The following is an 18551-nucleotide window of genomic DNA, read 5'->3' as shown; positions in this document are numbered from 1 at the left end:
TGCCCTAGAAACTTACCTTATAATTTTATTTTATTTTAGTCTCAACCAAGCCGACATATTTCTTTTAAAAATAATAATAATGTTATCTTTTTGAAGAAAACAATTTAATCTAAAAACAAATATAGTAGTGTGTGCACCATTTATGCATCTTCTACATCATGATTTTTGGACACGAAAGAGATCCTTTAAACCAAAAATTCAAAAAGTGGAGTAAAGAGATAAATTATTTGAGAGAAGACCAATAATTAGATGAGTGAGGTCACTTCTTCTTTCATCTATCTTTTTTTTTTCTTTTTTTTTTTTTTTTCTGTTTTTTGGATAAATTTCTTGGTCATAACTCTAGAAGTGCAAACTTGAGAAATATGTGACTTTTTGCTTAGTCTCACATATCTGGCAAAGTAATTCTTGACAACTCGAATCCAAAATTTCTTAAATCACTAGATGTAATTAAGTATGAAGTCTTTGATCTGGCAATAGTTTGAGTAGATGAAAGTGAAGCAAATAGACTTAGGTGGATGGCTAAGGTAGCATTTTGTAATGTTGTCATCTTTTTATTTTATCTTCACATAAATTGGGTAACAAGTTTTTCTTTTATTACAAAAAAATAAATAAAAAACCTATTGATGTAGACAATATTTTGAAAAAAGTAAATAAATATATTTAATGAATTATCGGAGATTATGACTAATAGAGGAGAGTGGATACAAATTTAAGAATTAAAACAAGGAAAGACATTACTTTCATTTTTCTTTGTCATATTTCTTAGGTTGTTATAGTATTGAATTATGTGGTTTTATAACTTGTATTTGTAGTAAGAAAGATTACTTAGAAGTGTACTTTCTTTATTTCAAGCCATATCTTTAGCAATGTGTTTTTGTTTTATTTTTATTTTTATTTTGTGTGTGTGTGTGTGTGTGTGCGTGAGATATTTCTCACATTGTTTTCTATAAAAGCAATATTTCTCACATAGCGTAATCCAAGCTTTATAATAAGATAATTTTTTTTTATTTTAAGTAGTAAGAGTGTAGGAAGTGAAAGATACAACTATAAATTTGTAAAGAAAATACCTTTTATATTTGTGCCGAGCAAGATAGAAAATAGAGTAAGAGAAAAATAAATCGACTACATTGTAAAAATTTATCTGTGATAAATGAGTTTTGTGAAAGAATTTTTTTTTTAAAAAAATAAAAATAAAAGTCAATTAATAATCTTCATTGTAAGATTAAAAGATAAATTTAATCTCACGTGATAAAACCAAATGTATTTTTAACAAATTTCTAAGACTTTTTCAAAAAAATGAGCTATATTTTGTTATATAGGTTTCATCAATAAGATTAGAAGTTTGAATAATCTTTTTCTTGATTGATTCAAAAGGTGTATTTACCAATCTCATGCTAAGCAAAAGAAGTATAACTAGGAATTTCAAAATCATATACTTTTGTTTATTTTTTTCCTTTCACTTCTTTTTATATTCTTTGTCTGAATTTAGTAAAATTAAAAAATACCCACCAAAAGAGAAAGCATCATATCCTAATAAAAAACAAAAATAAAAACAAGAACTTTATATTATAATTATAATAAAAAATTTTAATTTTTCATAAAAATAGATGGTGGTCCGCATGTCTTGGCAACCTAATTTCACATTTCCCAACTATAATTAATTATTTATTTTTAGGCCGGACTCCACCAATTTTCTTAACCAAATTACATAGTTCCTCTGCTTTAACAATTAAATAATTTTATTGATTTTAATTACCAATATTTAATTACTTTTCTTTTCCCACTTCTATTACTTTTTTAATCACAATCTGGGTAAAGTTAGGCACCCAAATTAACATAACAATTTCCATTTTCTCATCACAGTGCAAGGAAAAAAAAAATCAGTCTTTTCTTCTCAATCTATCTCCTTCTATTTATTCCCAAAATTAGAGTTAAATTCTTTTTATTTTCAAATTCATAAACCATTAAAGCGCTCTCTCTCTCTCTCTCTCTCCCCCTCTGTTTTACTCTTTGCTTTACAAAGTTGAAAATAAATAGACTCTCCTCTGTTTTAGTTTGAATTTTACTTTACTTTTTTCTGTTCTATCAGGACTTGAATTAAAAGTTTCTCAAGCTTCAAAATTCAAGGTCTCTTTAATTTGTACTCTAATAATTTCTTTATTTTCTTTTCTGGGTTTTGGGTTTTGTGTTTCAAAATTCAACTGTATTGTATTTCCCCCTCAAATCTTTTTTGGGTTTTGTTTCAAAAGATTAAAGAAGTTCTCAGTTGTTTCGGTGTGAGGAAAATGATGGGTTTTGAATGAGAAAGTCCTAGAAATTTTCTTGGTGTTCTGGGTATGGAGGGAAGGGAGGGTTTGAGCATTAGTGGGGTTACAGTGGTGGGATCAGATGCTCCGTCGGACTACCATGTGGCGCCTAGGACTGAAAACCCTAGTCAGGCCGCCGGACCAACTCCGGCGCCGACCACCCAACTGGGTGTGTCGCTGCCGGCGGTTGGTGGTGCACCAACGGTCAAAAAAAAGAGGGGTAGGCCGAGGAAGTACGGTCCGGATGGGACGGTGACGATGGCTCTGTCACCGAAGCCGATATCGTCATCGGCACCGTCTCCGGTGATCGATTTCTCAGCCGCCAAACGGGGGAAAGTTAGGCCAGTAGGGTCAGCCAGCAAGCAACACAAGATGGAGGTGGATAATTTAGGTATTTGAACTACATTTCTTGTTAATTTTGGTATCTTCTTGTCTTATTATAATATAGTGGTGGTTTGTGTTTTGATCTTGTGTATTTGGGTTTTACTTGATTTGATTTGGGTTGTGAAATTGATGTTTAGTGTTTGAATTTAAAGTGTGTATGGTATATAATGGTGGGTTTGATGTGGGACCTGTGATTAGATGCCACACAAATTGGATCTTGATGTAAATTGGTAGCCCTGAAAGTAAGTTTGGGATCTGTAGTTTGGTTTGGGAATGAGGAATCTTCGTTATAGGGCTGTCGTTTAGTGTTAGTACTTCTCACCTTTTTAGGAAGATGAGAACAAGAGGAGGAAAAGAACCAAAAATGTGGAAGTTGCCATCTTGGATTAATCCGTTAAAGTCCTTTAACTAATGGTAAAGAAACCTAGATTCCACACTGGGGGAGGTTGTGTAAATGTTTTTTTTATCTGTGACGTCATATAATATTTTTGTTCTCTTGGACAATGAGTAAATTTATCAGATGTTCATCGTAATGGCGTTTTGTGACATTTTCATCTTAATGACATTTTGTTTCCACCACTTGATTTGATTCTTTGTACCCATTGGGTAGGATTGAGGTGACTATGTTTTTTTACTTTTTGTGAGCCATACTTTGGCAAGCCTTGTGGGAGAGCATCAGGATTTGTGGTTTTGCCTTATGATTTTTCCTCTTTTATCAGTTGTTTCGTGTCATTTTTGCTGAATACTTTTGTAGCAAAGGACAAGGATATCAATATTTAAGAATTACTAAAATTTTTGGGTTTGCAGTTGTAAGTTTTTATTTTGATTTCCTTAGGGTTTTTCTTTCTATGGATTGACATAATCTGTACATGTCAAATTGATTATTTGCATGTCCTCTTTGTAATTGGCATACTTGTATTGTCATTTCTACTGGGTGACAACCATATGTGTTATCACGTACACGGGGCCCATCATTTGGTCATGGCATCTATGAAATCTTGGAGTAAGTGAATTTAAATTAGTTTTGAACTCAGAAAGAATCAATTAAACTATGTTGACAATTAGGTTCCAAAAGTATTTTTTATTTGTTTCTTCTTTAGAGTAGGCCTGCAAATCAATGCTGATAACTCAGTCTTATTTGGGTACAATTGATTGTGTCTGATTCCAGTACAGTTGTTGAACTCTTAAATTGCAAATGTTGAGGGGAAAATTTTGGTAGAACAACAACATTATATTATGTATATGCATATATTTTTGTAACTAAGTTATAAGTAGTCCATAAATGCTATACGTTGTTATTAATGTTGCGTTAACTTAGGAAAAAGTGGTATGAAAGTCCCAAACGAAACCTGTCAAATGTGGTGTCCACTCAATATAATAGTCTAAGTAACTTAGGTCTTTTTGTTAGTTTTGGCTGATGTAGTTTCCAATGAAGTTATCTTTAACTATGCCTTTTTTACTGGTAGTAGTGTATCTAACTACGTTACTGAGCCCAATAGGAAACTTAGGCATATATTTAACTAATGGCCTTGTTCCCTTTTCGTTTGAGTTAGCAACGCATGTAAACAAAAACGAAGCAGAAAATTAAAAGGTTTAGATGGTTTATGTGTTCGTTTGGTTGTTGTCTTGTTTTATGATTGATAATTTAGGGTCTGGTGTCCTGGTTTTACTATTCATGAAATGTGTAGAATATGGAAGCTTTATGAGGGTAACATAAAATTCTGACTCCTTGCAATCATTCCTCAACTTTATATTTTTTTGTTTTTTTTAAATTGGCAAATAAATAAATTTTTGTTAAGTGGGGAAGTTTCATATTGCTGATCTGCAATGTTTCTTCGTAGGTGATTGGGTTTCATGCTCTGTTGGTGCTAATTTCACACCTCATATGATCACTGTCAATGCTGGAGAGGTAAATGTTGGTGCAATTGGTGCCTTTTTCCCAAAGATAATGTCTAATTTTCTCCTGGCTTATTTCTCTAATGGTTTAGATCTTTGAAGTTATTATGTAAAACTCGTATGATTTTGCTTTAACCCAAAGTTATTTGGAAACAGTGGCTGGACCAGAAAAGGAGAAAGGTGTTAATAATTCACTTACAAAAAAAGAAAATAAAAAAATATAGCAATAATTTCTTAACAAAGATGATATTGGCAATGCATGCTGTCATGGACTAAAGGTGTCCAAAGACTTTCTTCCTTTTCTTTTTTTAAACTTTTTATAGGCTAAAAAGATATGCAAACTGGCACCATGACCAGCATTCCATGCACTGCCTCCAAAAATTGTCAATGTTTCAGTCCCATTGTCATTCGTAAAACTTTACATGTCATCTTTAAACTCTTTTATTTGTGACTTGAAGTGGATTTGACCCCTATTTGCATCACTTGATAAAATATTGCTTTGATAGTTATATCTTCGGATATTTATGTTTGTCAAAAGAGGAGGAAGTTCAAAGAGGAATGTATGATCAGGATGTTTACCAATTGACACAGCGGTAGTATAGGAAGAAACTAGATATCGTTCTAGTAGTGGAAACAGGGACTAGATATCGTTCTAGTAGACGAGGAAATTGAAAGAGGAATGTATGATCGGGATCTTTGACTGGCACAGCGGTAGTATAGGAAGGAACTAGATATCATTATAGTAGACGAAACAGGGGCTATATATCGTTCTAGTATACGAGAATTCTTGAATCCACCAGAACAACCTTGAATCCACAAGGAAAATAGACGAAAAACTCTTTAAAATATTATTGATTGAATGAATCCATTACATTTGCTTGTAGGCTTCTTTATAATAAACTAAACCTAATATTTGTAGGAAAAGTAATTCTAAAATAAACTAGGAAGCTTAAATCAGCACAAATTAGGAAACCTAAGAGAATAGTAAACTAAAATTCTAAAGTATTTAAAATCTAATTCCATAATAATAAAATTAAGGAATAAAAAAAATTTATAGAATTTTGTTCTACGTCATTAACTTCTCTGGTCAACTACTATTACCATGATTTTTATATTCAAAGGACAAGTTTAATTTGATTTACTGCATTGATGATTTCTTTTTCGTTGTTTAGGATGTTACAATGAAGGTTATATCATTTTCTCAACAAGGGCCTCGTGCAATATGCATTCTTTCTGCAAATGGAGTAATTTCAAGTGTCACACTTCGTCAGCCTGATTCTTCTGGTGGTACATTGACATATGAGGTTGTGCATCTAGTCCTTTCTTTCACAACACAGTCAATCTTGGTTACTTCTGTTTCATTTCATTTTTGAAGAATTCTTAACTTTTAGTGGGTAGATCCATTACATAATATAGAATTGAATTTGTCTAAAATTTGCATAACCCAGTCAACTGTATGAATATTATGTGGGTGTTTGGGAAGTGAGTTTTTATGTAGGTTTTTTTAGTTGTACGATATTATTGGAGAAATTTTTTTTTGTGTTTGGGAAGATAGTTGGGTTTTTTTGTGGTTGGATGTGATGTTTGTGAAAGAAAAAGTGAAATGATTATGGGGTTGGATGTGATATTTTGTTTGGATATATTTTTTTTGGTTTTGCAAAAAGTTTGTCTTTTTGTGAAAAAAATCAAAAAAAACCCAAGTCTCAAACTTCCCAAACACCACCTATTATCATCTTATATCAGTTAATTAAGGCTTCAAGAAAATATCAGTAAATCTAGGGTTTTCCAGTGAGATTTTTGAAATTTGTCAATTTTTCTAGATATATTAACATCTGCACTTGTAGAGGCATTTTTCCTTTTTTGAGTATTTGTCCAGTAGAGTTAGTCTTGCCAAAGCCAGTATTTATAATCTTGCTTTTACATGTTTTTATTCCATCTGTATATTGGAATTAAAAATATTGTATCTGTAATAAGTGCTTCATCTACTTCTTTATTGGATAAAAAATATTACCATCCTGGAAGGTGTGACTCTAATCTGATGGCTAGTGTTTATTTCTTATCCATGAGGGCACAGGATTGATGGATTGAGTAATTATTTCATGCCACATTAGTAGTTTCTTTTTACTTTTTGGATAACTACTACTTAAATTGCTGCATGATGCAATTAATACCATTCTCAACAAAGGGTAAATGGAAAGATAGGAACTTTTGAAATTGGTATAATTTAAAGGTGGGATCAAGGGTATTCTGGTGATTTTAGAATTTTCTTGAAATGAGCTGCAATATTGGTTTATGGGTTTGAATCATAACTCCTTTTGGGAGCCGAGACTCGCTTCCTCGTAAAACTCGTTTCCAAATCAGAGACAAACTCTTATGAAATTTTTAGGGAACTCTTAAGAAACATATCCGAAATGTTTCTGGAACTCGAGCAAAAGAAAGAAATTTGAGAAACACTGAAAAATGTTGTACAAACTCCTTTCTCATAAACCAAACCAAACCGATTATATTTAATAGCATTAGTGTTTCATAGATGGGTTTTACGAGTCAGTCTAATTTTTCTATTTATTGTAGTCGTAGTTAGTTGAAAGTTGTCTTGAAGTCTATGGCTATATACCTTTTCAAATTCAATTGAGATTGCTTTAGAGAATTGATGAGCTTTGATGCTCTTTTTGGATTGTGTCCCGTAACACTAGGTCTTCAATTGAGATTGCTTTAGAGAATTGATGAGCTTTGATGCTCTTTTTGGATTGTGTAATGGACCCCTAACACTAGGTCTTATGGCAAAGATTACCTAAGGGAGCATCCTGGAGTTTTTTTTCCCTTCTTTCTCTCTTCTTTTTGCCTTTCTCTTCATTTTTTTGCACCTTCAAGCTAGAAAGGATGCAGCTTTGTTTTACCATTAAAACCTTGTTAGATCCTTTCCATCGCTCCTTAAATCATACAAAGACAAAAATAAAAGATTCCCAAAATCTACTGAGTGCCATTTGCTGATGCTGTGAACAGAACCCAAAAAAATCCCGCCACCTTGTTATACCATTTGCAAGCTCTAAAACCTCGTATCACCACCAACCTTTAGCCAGTCACAAAAACCAATAAAGACAGGCCCAAAAAACCTTTAACACTGCCCGACATAAATGCATTGTTGTGTGCTGCCTGGATTTTTCAGGAGCAGATTGTATATAATAATTAACATATTGAAATGTTGAAAGGTTTCTTCTTGGTAAGCTTTCAAGACAATTGATTTAGTGCACCTATCATGCTCACATTTACCTCATTTGCAGCTGAATGTGTACAAGGTTTATCAACTAAAGTCTCCATAACAAAAACAACTACAGGCCATTTCGTAATATTTTATTCTGAATTGGCTTAGGTACTGTTATTTGGAATCAGTACTGAAAGAGTACCTTTTCATGGTAGCTTAATGCACCAAATATAGACTTATTAGGCTATTCTTTTTTAGGCGGGTAATTTATTTTATTAATTGGATTTTCAAAGATTTTACTGCTTAATCTGTTGAAACATTCAGATTTGAATCTCTCATCGGGGTATCGGGTTGTTTTACATGCTCGGTTATTTTCTGTTATCATCTACTTGAACACCAACCATTTCGTGCTGCTGCTGTTCTTTCAGGGTCGTTTTGAGATACTGTCCTTGACTGGGTCATTTATGCCAGCTGAGACTGGAGGAATAAGGAACAGATCAGGCGGCATGAGTGTTTCTTTAGCAAGCCCAGATGGACGAGTTGTGGGAGGTGGAGTTGCCGGTTTATTAGTAGCTGCCAGTCCTGTGCAGGTATGGCATCTCTTCTTCTTACTTTCTTTGCCTAGCTGCTGCCTAGGAAGCAGGGGTGCAGGGATATTACGGGTATGCAAATATTGAAAAATTTAAAAAGGTAGGACACAAGTATAGTCTTGGTATGTTCATAAACAAATACATTTTTTACAATTAAAAAATTAAATGCAAAAATTAATTAAAGTAATTTTGTAATTGTCAAAAAAAAAAAGAACCCTAAGTATTTTTTTAAATATTATTGATAATTGCAAATATATCTTATATTTTTTAATTTTTAAAAAATATGCACAATATAACTGTTCCAATACCTCTATATTTAAAAAAAAAAAAAAATTTGTATTTATATCCACCAAGTACCTATAAAAGTATTTGAAATGTATCTAAGCCGTGCCGAGAGTGTTTTGCATATCTAGTATGTGTGTAGCTGCACCGGTATCAATACTCGTATTTGTATGGCAATATTTTCAAATTACCCATGCTTTATAGGGCATCAGTTAATTGTGGGCAAAAAAATTATGGTTTTCTACAACACAACACCTTGGCAGAATGCATACATAGGTGATAATGATGGTGGATACATTCCTTTTTTGAGATGTGAGCTTGAAACGGATTGTAATATGCGCCCTTTATTTTACAAATCAGATCGTTGTAGGAAGTTTTCTGGCTGGGAACCAGCACGAACAAAAGCCCAAGAAACAAAAAACAGAATCCATAACAACTTCCACACAACCAACTGCTGCCATCCCTATTTCTAGCGCTAGCACTGAGATAGAAGATACATTTGGTGTTCAACACACTTCAACGACCCCAAAGCCAAATCTCTCATCTTCTTCGTTCCGTGTTGATAACTGGTCTCCATTGCCTCCAGATTCGAGGAACAAGCCAACTGATATTAATCTAACTTTGCCTGGATGATAGTTGTTAAATGAGCCTCGGTGGATTTATGCATTACAAGGTTTGCTACTACTGACCAGTGACCGCATTGGCCATTAAAACTCGAATTGACGCCATCTCACTCTACCGTGTTTGTCTGTAAACTTCTTGTTACTGTTTATCATTAGTACCGGCATGTTGATTTGTTTCCGATGGGGGGTTTGTGTTGTTTTTGTGTTGTAGGTTTAATTAGTTTTAGTGAATTAGATAGGCTTTTTCAGCCACGGTTTGTCCTGTAGAATATTTTGGTGCATCATTACATTACCCCTGGAGTTACCTTTTTCCCATGCAATGTGATTCGAATTTAAATGTCTTTATAACATATTCAAGTTGTCTTTAACTGGGCCTCTTTAATTCTTTATCTTCTGCCTGGTTTGTTTTTTTATGTAAAACATTTTTTAACAAAACATTTTATAGTTTTTTTTTTTCAAAAAATATTTTCTGAAGAAACATTTTTTTTTTTTGTGTTTGATTGTGTCCATAAAACTAATGTATTAATTAGTTTATTAGTGGGGGTGGCGGCGGTGTAACAGAGGTGGAGGTGAGGTGGTGAGGCAATGGAGGTGTGATGGTTGTGACGGTGGTGTAGTGGTGAAGGTGATGATAGTGACGACATTGATAAGATTTTAGTTCAGAAAATATTTTGTACATTCATTGCGTGATGGCTAGGGAGTTTGAGATGAGAGATGGTGCTAAGCATGTTCGAGGTGTTGGAGGTTCTTGCTCATGGAGGGATAAGAGGGAGAATGGGTAAAAGAATAAAGACTGGTTGGCTTTCGACACCATTATGCTTGTCGTGGCTTGTTTGGAGGTTAGCACAATTATAGGACTTTTGATTTCACACATTGGAGGAATATGAATTATTTAAAAGTTCAAAAATAATAATAATAAACTCATAATATTTAAAATTTTATTATTTTTTCATAAAAATTCGTAGACAAACCAAATATAAATGACATCTAGTTGTTTGTTGCAACTTAGAGCATCTCCAACGGTTCACTTAATTTTTCATCAAATCTGAGTAAAAAAATGACCATTTTCTCATTTTGATATAGAATGCTTCAATGGTTGATTTTCATTAAATCTGCTCCAGGGGCAACCGGTTGGTCGACTGGTAAGACAAATTTTATTTTATTTTATTTTTTGAATTGTTTGAACCTATCTATTTGAACTGTTTGAACCTTTTAGTGGTCGACCGGTAAGGTAAAAATATATATATATATTTTTTGAATTGTTTGAAGCTACCCATTTGAACTATTTGAACCTTTTCGTGGTCGACCGGTTGGGCAACCGGCTGGTTGACCGGTTCCTGTCCTCCAACGATCATAAATAGTAATTTGCTGAAATCTGTATCTTGTTCTCAGTTTGATGATTTTTTTGTTCAATTCTCAATTTGATACCAGTTTGGTGAAATTGTTGGAGCTTCAAAAAGTGACTTTTTCATCAAATTTCAAATTTGATGCCAGGTTTGGTGAACCGTTGGAGATGTTCTTAAATGAGCAAATTATAACTTAATTTTAATTAAAGAGTTTGTATCAAATTATTTAGTACAAATTTTGTTTACAACTAATTTGGCAGAAATCGCTTATATAATTTTTTTTAAAAAAAAACAATTTAAATAAATAAAAGTTGAGGTAGAGATATTTTGATTTCTACTTTTGGGTTATTAATTTTTAATTTATAATAAATCACACCAAACAAATACTTGTATATAATCAAAAAATATAAATTAAAAACACTTTTTCCTCAACTTTTTAACTAATCAATTTTTAAAAAAATTTATTTGAGTTTTTTTAGTAATTTTTTTGTTTATTTTCGCCTTTAGTAAAAAAAAAAATTTAAAATTTAAAATTTCTAAATTCTACTTTATGAGATGAATCGAACAATTAATTTTAAAAAAAAATTCAAAATAGTTTAGAAAAGACAAAAAATAAGTATTTTTTTTTACTTATTTTGATTTTTTTAAATTTTCAAAAGAATTTTACTTTTTAATTTTTTTTACATGGACTGAAAAATTAAAAAAAAAATAAAATTATTAAAAGCAAAAACATTTAAAAAAAGAATGCAACTTATTTAGGCTTGGTTTGGGAAGTGGGTTAGCTTTTTGACTTTTTTGACTATTTTAGCCTGGGCTTAAAAACTTGGTTTGGGAAGGACTTTTTAGCTTTTTTGAGTTTTTTTATCAGAGAAGAATGTAATGATTATGGGTTGGATATGATATTTTGTTTGTTATGACTAAAATAACCTATTTTATTTTTTGTGACTAAAATAACTATGCAAACCCACTTGCCAAAACACAGGCTTAGAAATTTCGAAACAGCGTGCTGGTAGACTTCTTAATTTTTTATTAATGTGTGCTGAGAATAAAAATTCGTAGACAAACCAAATATAAATGACATCTAGTTGTTTGTTGCAACTTAGAGCATCTCCAACGGTTCACTTAATTTTTCATCAAATCTGAGTAAAAAAATGACCATTTTCTCATTTTGATATAGAATGCTTCAATGGTTGATTTTCATTAAATCTGCTCCAGGGGCAACCGGTTGGTCGACTGGTAAGACAAATTTTATTTTATTTTATTTTTTGAATTGTTTGAACCTACCTATTTGAACTGTTTGAACCTTTTAGTGGTCGACCGGTAAGGTAAAAATATATATATATATTTTTTGAATTGTTTGAAGCTACCCATTTGAACTATTTGAACCTTTTCGTGGTCGACCGGTTGGGCAACCGGCTGGTTGACCGGTTCCTGTCCTCCAACGATCATAAATAGTAATTTGCTGAAATCTGTATCTTGTTCTCAGTTTGATGATTTTTTTGTTCAATTCTCAATTTGATACCAGTTTGGTGAAATTGTTGGAGCTTCAAAAAGTGGCTTTTTCATCAAATTTCAAATTTGATGCCAGGTTTGGTGAACCGTTGGAGATGTTCTTAAATGAGCAAATTATAACTTAATTTTAATTAAAGAGTTTGTATCAAATTATTTAGTACAAATTTTGTTTACAACTAATTTGGCAGAAATCGCTTATATAATTTTTTTAAAAAAAAAACAATTTAAATAAATAAAAGTTGAGGTAGAGATATTTTGATTTCTACTTTTGGGTTATTAATTTTTAATTTATAATAAATCACACCAAACAAATACTTGTATATAATCAAAAAATATAAATTAAAAACACTTTTTCCTCAACTTTTTAACTAATCAATTTTTAAAAAAATTTATTTGAGTTTTTTTAGTAATTTTTTTGTTTATTTTCGCCTTTAGTAAAAAAAAAAATTTAAAATTTAAAATTTCTAAATTCTACTTTATGAGATGAATCGAACAATTAATTTTAAAAAAAAATTCAAAATAGTTTAGAAAAGACAAAAAATAAGTATTTTTTTTTACTTATTTTGATTTTTTTTAATTTTCAAAAGAATTTTACTTTTTAATTTTTTTTACATGGACTGAAAAATTAAAAAAAAAATAAAATTATTAAAAGCAAAAACATTTAAAAAAAGAATGCAACTTATTTAGGCTTGGTTTGGGAAGTGGGTTAGCTTTTTGACTTTTTTGACTATTTTAGCCTGGGCTTAAAAGCTTGGTTTGGGAAGGACTTTTTAGCTTTTTTGAGTTTTTTTATCAGAGAAGAATGTAATGATTATGGGTTGGATATGATATTTTGTTTGTTATAACTAAAATAACCTATTTTATTTTTTGTGACTAAAATAACTATGCAAACCCACTTGCCAAAACACGCTTAGAAATTTCGAAACAGCGTGCTGGTAGACTTCTTAATTTTTTCTTAATTTTTTATTAATGTGTGCTGAGAATAAATCCCCCCCCCCCCCCCCCCCCCCCCCCCCCCCAAAATGATTACAGGTGTACGAGTCAAGCAAGCTTCACAGACACAGACACCATCAAAAGTCTGCCACCAAATCATTAATTTCTTAGGTAACTAGTGCATTGACTTTTTTTTAGTTTTTTTTTTTTTTTGATTTTTTTAATTTAATTTTTTTAATCTTGTTTGATTTGATTTTTTTTAAATTTTATGAAAGAAAAAATTGTAATGATTATAATTTTGTCTTATTAACTTATATAGTCATTTTTATTTTTTATGCTTTTTTAATCAAAAATCAAATGCCAAACGAAACTTAAATAATTAAATAAATACTCCCTCCGTCTCAAAATAATGGTCCCTTTTGAGAAATCTAACTTTTTTTGATAGTACAATTATTACATTTGAAAAAAGTTAATTTTTCAAAATTACCCTTTTGATAGTAAATTTTTTGAGAATATCAATGTCATAATTGTACTTTTTATATTGTTTATTAATTTAAAAGAATGGCAAAATAGAAAATTTACATTATTTTTGTACTTGATTTTTGAAAAGGGACTAATATTTTGGGACAATAAAAAATAAAATAAGGGACTAATATTTTGGGACGGAGAGAGTAATAATAATAAAAAGGAGAAAGGCTTCACTATTATTGTGTCAAACCGTTTAATGCTACATCTATTAATTTGGTTTCCTTTGAATTGTTTAAAATTATATGTATCAATTGTTTAACAAGTCATTTGAAAGATTATTCGGCCATTACTTGGATGAATGTTAGTTGACACACCAATTGATAAAGGTAATAAGTGCAGTTAATAAGAGTGACAACTATGATTGACAATGATAACATCAGTTACCGAGCAATTGTGTGGCCATATCATTCAGGTAAAGTCGAATTCCCTCTATTTCAATAGATCCTCTTATTTATTGCATAGTCTGAATTTCATTCTTACTCATTAAGTTTATTATTATCAATCAAATGGCAACAACGTATTTTCTTAATTAAGTTGTGATGAATAATAATATTAGTATATGAATATGTCAACCTCAAATCATCCCCAAGTATAGAAAGTTATATTATTAATCAACTTTTGAACTTTCATGGCAAAAGTTTGTAAAGCCTAAGGGTCGGTGATTTTTGTCATAGAAGACTTGAGCTGCCCATAATCCTCAAGTTTAGTTCACACAAGTGAATCCTGGGCTTGTCTTGCGTTCGATTTTTGTTGGTGTCTCTTGAGTTTAATTGATACATATTATTTATAGGTAACATGGGAAACAAGTTGAGTTAAATTGAACAACATTTTAAGATATTTACGTTTAATTTATTAAATCTTTTTTAACTTAGGCTCAAGCCAAGCTTTAGCCTATGTTTGGGAAGTGATTTTTGTGATTTTTTAGTCTAATAAGACAAATTATCACATCCAACCCATAATTATTACATTTTTTTCTCACAAAAAAGTCAAAAAAGCTAAAAGTCCTTCCCAAATCAGGCTTTTTAGCCCCAGGCTAAAATAGCCAAAAAGCCAATCCACTTCCCAAACGAAGCCTTAAGCTTGAAAGATTAATTTTTAGTTTAGTTTGTCCAATATTTGAAAAATTCAAACTTGGATTGAATCAACTCAATTATAAGAGGGAAAAAAATATTTATGCATATTAAGAGGCGGAAAAGAAGAAGAATGCATTATGAGTAAAATATATAATAATCCTCATATATTAATAATTTTATTAATTAAATATGTAAAATGTACAAGCACCAATCATATACAGAGAGATAGAATAAATTAATAAGAGTATAAAATTATGTTCACGACTCTAGTTGAGTCGAGTTTGAATTTACTTGAGTTCGGCTCAATTACCAAATAAGTTCAAAAATTTAGCTCAAACTCATTTATTTTGTTTACAACCAGATTTATGGCTGATTATAAAAATTCGAAATTTTCTCATGATCTAAAAAAAACTCTACATTGGAGAGGCTCTCTAAAAAAAATAAAATAAATAAATTCACAAGACATCCAAGGCCCTAAAAACAATAGCAATTCTAGATATTCAAATAATTTATCCACAAACAACATTAGGTAGTTGAAATTTATTTTAAGTGAGAATTTCATTATACATAATTGAATCCAGACCACACATTAATATTCTGGATAATATTCAACACATATTTTCTGATTTTCTAGCTTTTCTATATAAAAATAATAATAATAATTAAAAAAAAGAAAAACAAAGAAAGAGGATCTAGAATATTTTGGTGTGAAAACTTGGTGTAGACTCACAAAAACCATCCTCAATGATTTTACTCTACATTTCCAATATTAGCTGGTTATGACCCAAAACGAAGTTCTGGTTTACCATATTAATATCTATTCATATATCACTATATTAGCATTGGGGTATTTTATTATTTTTTTTTTTTGGGAATATCCATATTGAATATAACTTATTCAGTTGAATTACTAATTTGACCTCATATATGAAGTGTTTACATTTCAACTTGTTTAATCTTAGCTTGTTTAGTCAAGAAAGGTTGGCTCATTTTTATATTTCCCATTTTCCATCCCCCTTAAAATGGTGATTTTTTTTAAAAAACTTTTCTTCCAAGAAAAGGAAAGTGGTGAGGTATCTCTTAAATGTCACTTGGTCAACCAAAACAAATAGGGTTTGGTTATGGTGTGCAACTTACACCTTACACCTTATACCTTACACTTACACTTTACACTTACACTTTTTGTAAAAAATTAAACCTTACACTTACACCTTTTTTGAGGTTGCACACCCACTTACACCTTACACCTTACACTTACACCTTATACTTATACTTACACCTTACACTTACACTTTTTGTGTAAGTGGCACATGGTGTGCACTTGCACACTTAAGAAAACTCCAAACAAATATTCCATGCTAAATGGTATCGAATCTTTTTTATTTTTCACATTGGTAATTTGGCACTTCATTAATACTTAAAAATCAATAATCACTATTGTTGTTTGTTGCAATTTAAATAAATTATTTATTGTTATTTTTTTTAAAAATTGTGTCGAACCATTTGACGTAGCTTTTGTGTCCAATTTATGTGGTAAAAAATAGTTTACAAGTTGAAGGAAAAAAAAAAAAAAAACTATCCTAAAATTGAAAGTAAATTACAATGCTAAATGGTATCGAATCCTTCGTTATTTTCCACATGTTGCCACATAATGAGCACTTAAAATCAATCGTCACAATTACCATCTAAAAAAAAATCAATTGTCACAACTGTTGTTTGTTGTTTACTGCAGTTTAATTTTTTTTTTTTAGTGTGTGATAATTTGATGTAGTTTTTCCGTCTGATTTATGTGGTAAAAATAGCTTAATAAGTTGGGGATAAAAAACTATCCTAAAATTAGGAGACGGGCGTTTGAAGTTCTACTTATAGATCTTCTAACTTTCAACTTAAATAAAAGGTAAATTACTATCTAAAAAAAAAGATAAATTAAAATAATCACGCTTGAAGTTTAGAAAAAGTATAATAAACTCTACAAGTTTGACATAATTACACCGATCTCCCTTCTAATAAGACCAAGTGAACAAAACTAATGGACATGCTATGAAGATACCAAGATAAAATAAAATAAAATTGACATTTAGTATAAAAGATAAGATAACATCATTTTTCTATCCATAAAACTAATGAAATGTTATTGTATTAAAACCTTAAGAGAGTCTAATATAATTATAATAAACTTGTGTAGCTCAATATATTTTCTTCAAATTTCAAGGGAGGTTAGGATAATTTACTCTATAAATTACAACAAACAAGTTATATCTTGTGCTAAACTCTATCACGTCGAGCTGAGTACCAATTTGTTCACACACATGAATAATACACCAACCAATGAAGTGGTTCCACCACGTTGTGTGAACAAATTTTCTCTCCGTCGAACTCTTTTAACTAATCACTTAAGTGGTGGTAACGTGGCAACATATCAAGACGCAGCCGAAAGTTGGAACAGAGGATCTAAAGCCAATCATAATGGAATGAATTTTCCTACTGGATACTTGTTTTTTCATCCCAAGAGATACTGGGAAATTTCCTAATTTATGCTGAGAAGCTTTAAAAATTCTAGAATGGACTTAATCAACTTCTGCACTCAATTGTATGCTAAGATTATTCTTTAAATAACTTGCTGAGAAAAACACTTCGAGTCAGGTTAAAATCACTTGAAAACAGACCTATAAAAGGGTAACCCTTCTTTATCAAGTGAAACCCATATCAACCAAAACCACACACAACAAAAAGGACAATGAAACCTGTTTGGGTATTTGTGATTCTTTCGCTCATTCTATGCGCAGCTACTTCTCTGGTTTTCTTGAACCTTTCTTTGTCATCCTATCACAAGGTTCTAGGCTTATCTTCTAGTCATCTTTTTGTGTTTTCGATGTTTAATACTGTAATAGGTGTCCTCTTTGCCCAAAGTTACAAACCGTCTACAGATGTTTTCGATGAACTAGAGGAAGAACAAACCAAAGAGATACACAATGTTTACAAGCATGAGGATTATGATGATGATGACGAAAATGTTGATTATGATGGAGATTACTATGATTCAGATGGTTACGACGAAGATAATGATGATGATGGTAGTGATGACGTGGTTGGCTGGGAAGATGACGATGAAGAAGAAGAAGAAGAAGAAGAAGAATATGATAATGACTTGGAGAGCAAAGTTGAGGAATTCATTGCCAAGGTCATAAAAGGATGGAAAGAAGAACAGTTAATGGAGGAGACGTTTCACAAGTATGTGTATTAACTAATTGGTATTCAATATATTTCTAGGCTCTGAAGTTGTATATGATAGCATTCAAGCTTCATTTTTTAGTCTATGCTGTAAATGGTTTACTAGTTTTCTTTCCAAATTTAAACTCCCCTCTTTTTGAATGGGGGTTTAGTATTTGTTATTTTCTTTCTAATTTTTTTTTTTCTTCAGAAGTGTCCGCATTTAGGGACAACCAAATCTGTCTTATCGTAATTAGTTGTTTGATTTATTTTGAGATGTAAATTTGATATGATACCAATTAAATTAAAGGTCTGTTTTTTTGTGTGTATTTTTGATATTACAACTATGTTTAAATGTAATTATTACCCGAATGATATCTTGATGTTTAAATTTTGAATTGTACCACTTTTAATTTTAGTTAGTATTTTGTTGCTTTTTTTAATTACCTTTTAATAAATTATTCATTTATTTGACATATAATAAATTTATATTTTTATAAAAATATAAAATTTTAATGTGTTATTAGTGAATCGTGTCCTATATTTTTTAAAAATTGTCATATAATGTCGCATATCCGTATATGTACTAATTAGTTTATAAGAGTCACCTTTTATGAATATAATTATGAGGAGCCTCTCCATGAACTGAAGGCAAGAAATTCACAC

At 30.9% G+C, this 18551-nt stretch overlaps 1 protein-coding gene across 1 annotated transcript; it reads left to right on the top strand.

Annotated features, from left to right (window-relative positions):
* The first annotated feature begins 277 nt into the window (after nt 1-277).
* LOC114273376 (AT-hook motif nuclear-localized protein 1) lies at nt 278-9651 on the top strand. Its single transcript, XM_028215142.2, has 5 exons — nt 278-2697; nt 4532-4599; nt 5759-5890; nt 8217-8378; nt 9021-9651. Exons 1-5 carry the CDS (start codon nt 2337-2339, stop codon nt 9291-9293), a joined length of 996 nt encoding a protein of 331 aa, XP_028070943.2. The 5' UTR covers nt 278-2336; the 3' UTR covers nt 9294-9651.
* The last annotated feature ends 8900 nt before the right edge of the window (nt 9652-18551 follow it).

Source organism: Camellia sinensis, chromosome 11 (genome assembly GCF_055761805.1).
Source record: "Camellia sinensis isolate YWXY chromosome 11, ASM5576180v1, whole genome shotgun sequence".
Taxonomy (NCBI): domain Eukaryota; kingdom Viridiplantae; phylum Streptophyta; class Magnoliopsida; order Ericales; family Theaceae; genus Camellia; species Camellia sinensis.
This window is presented reverse-complemented; position numbering and strand designations above follow the sequence as displayed.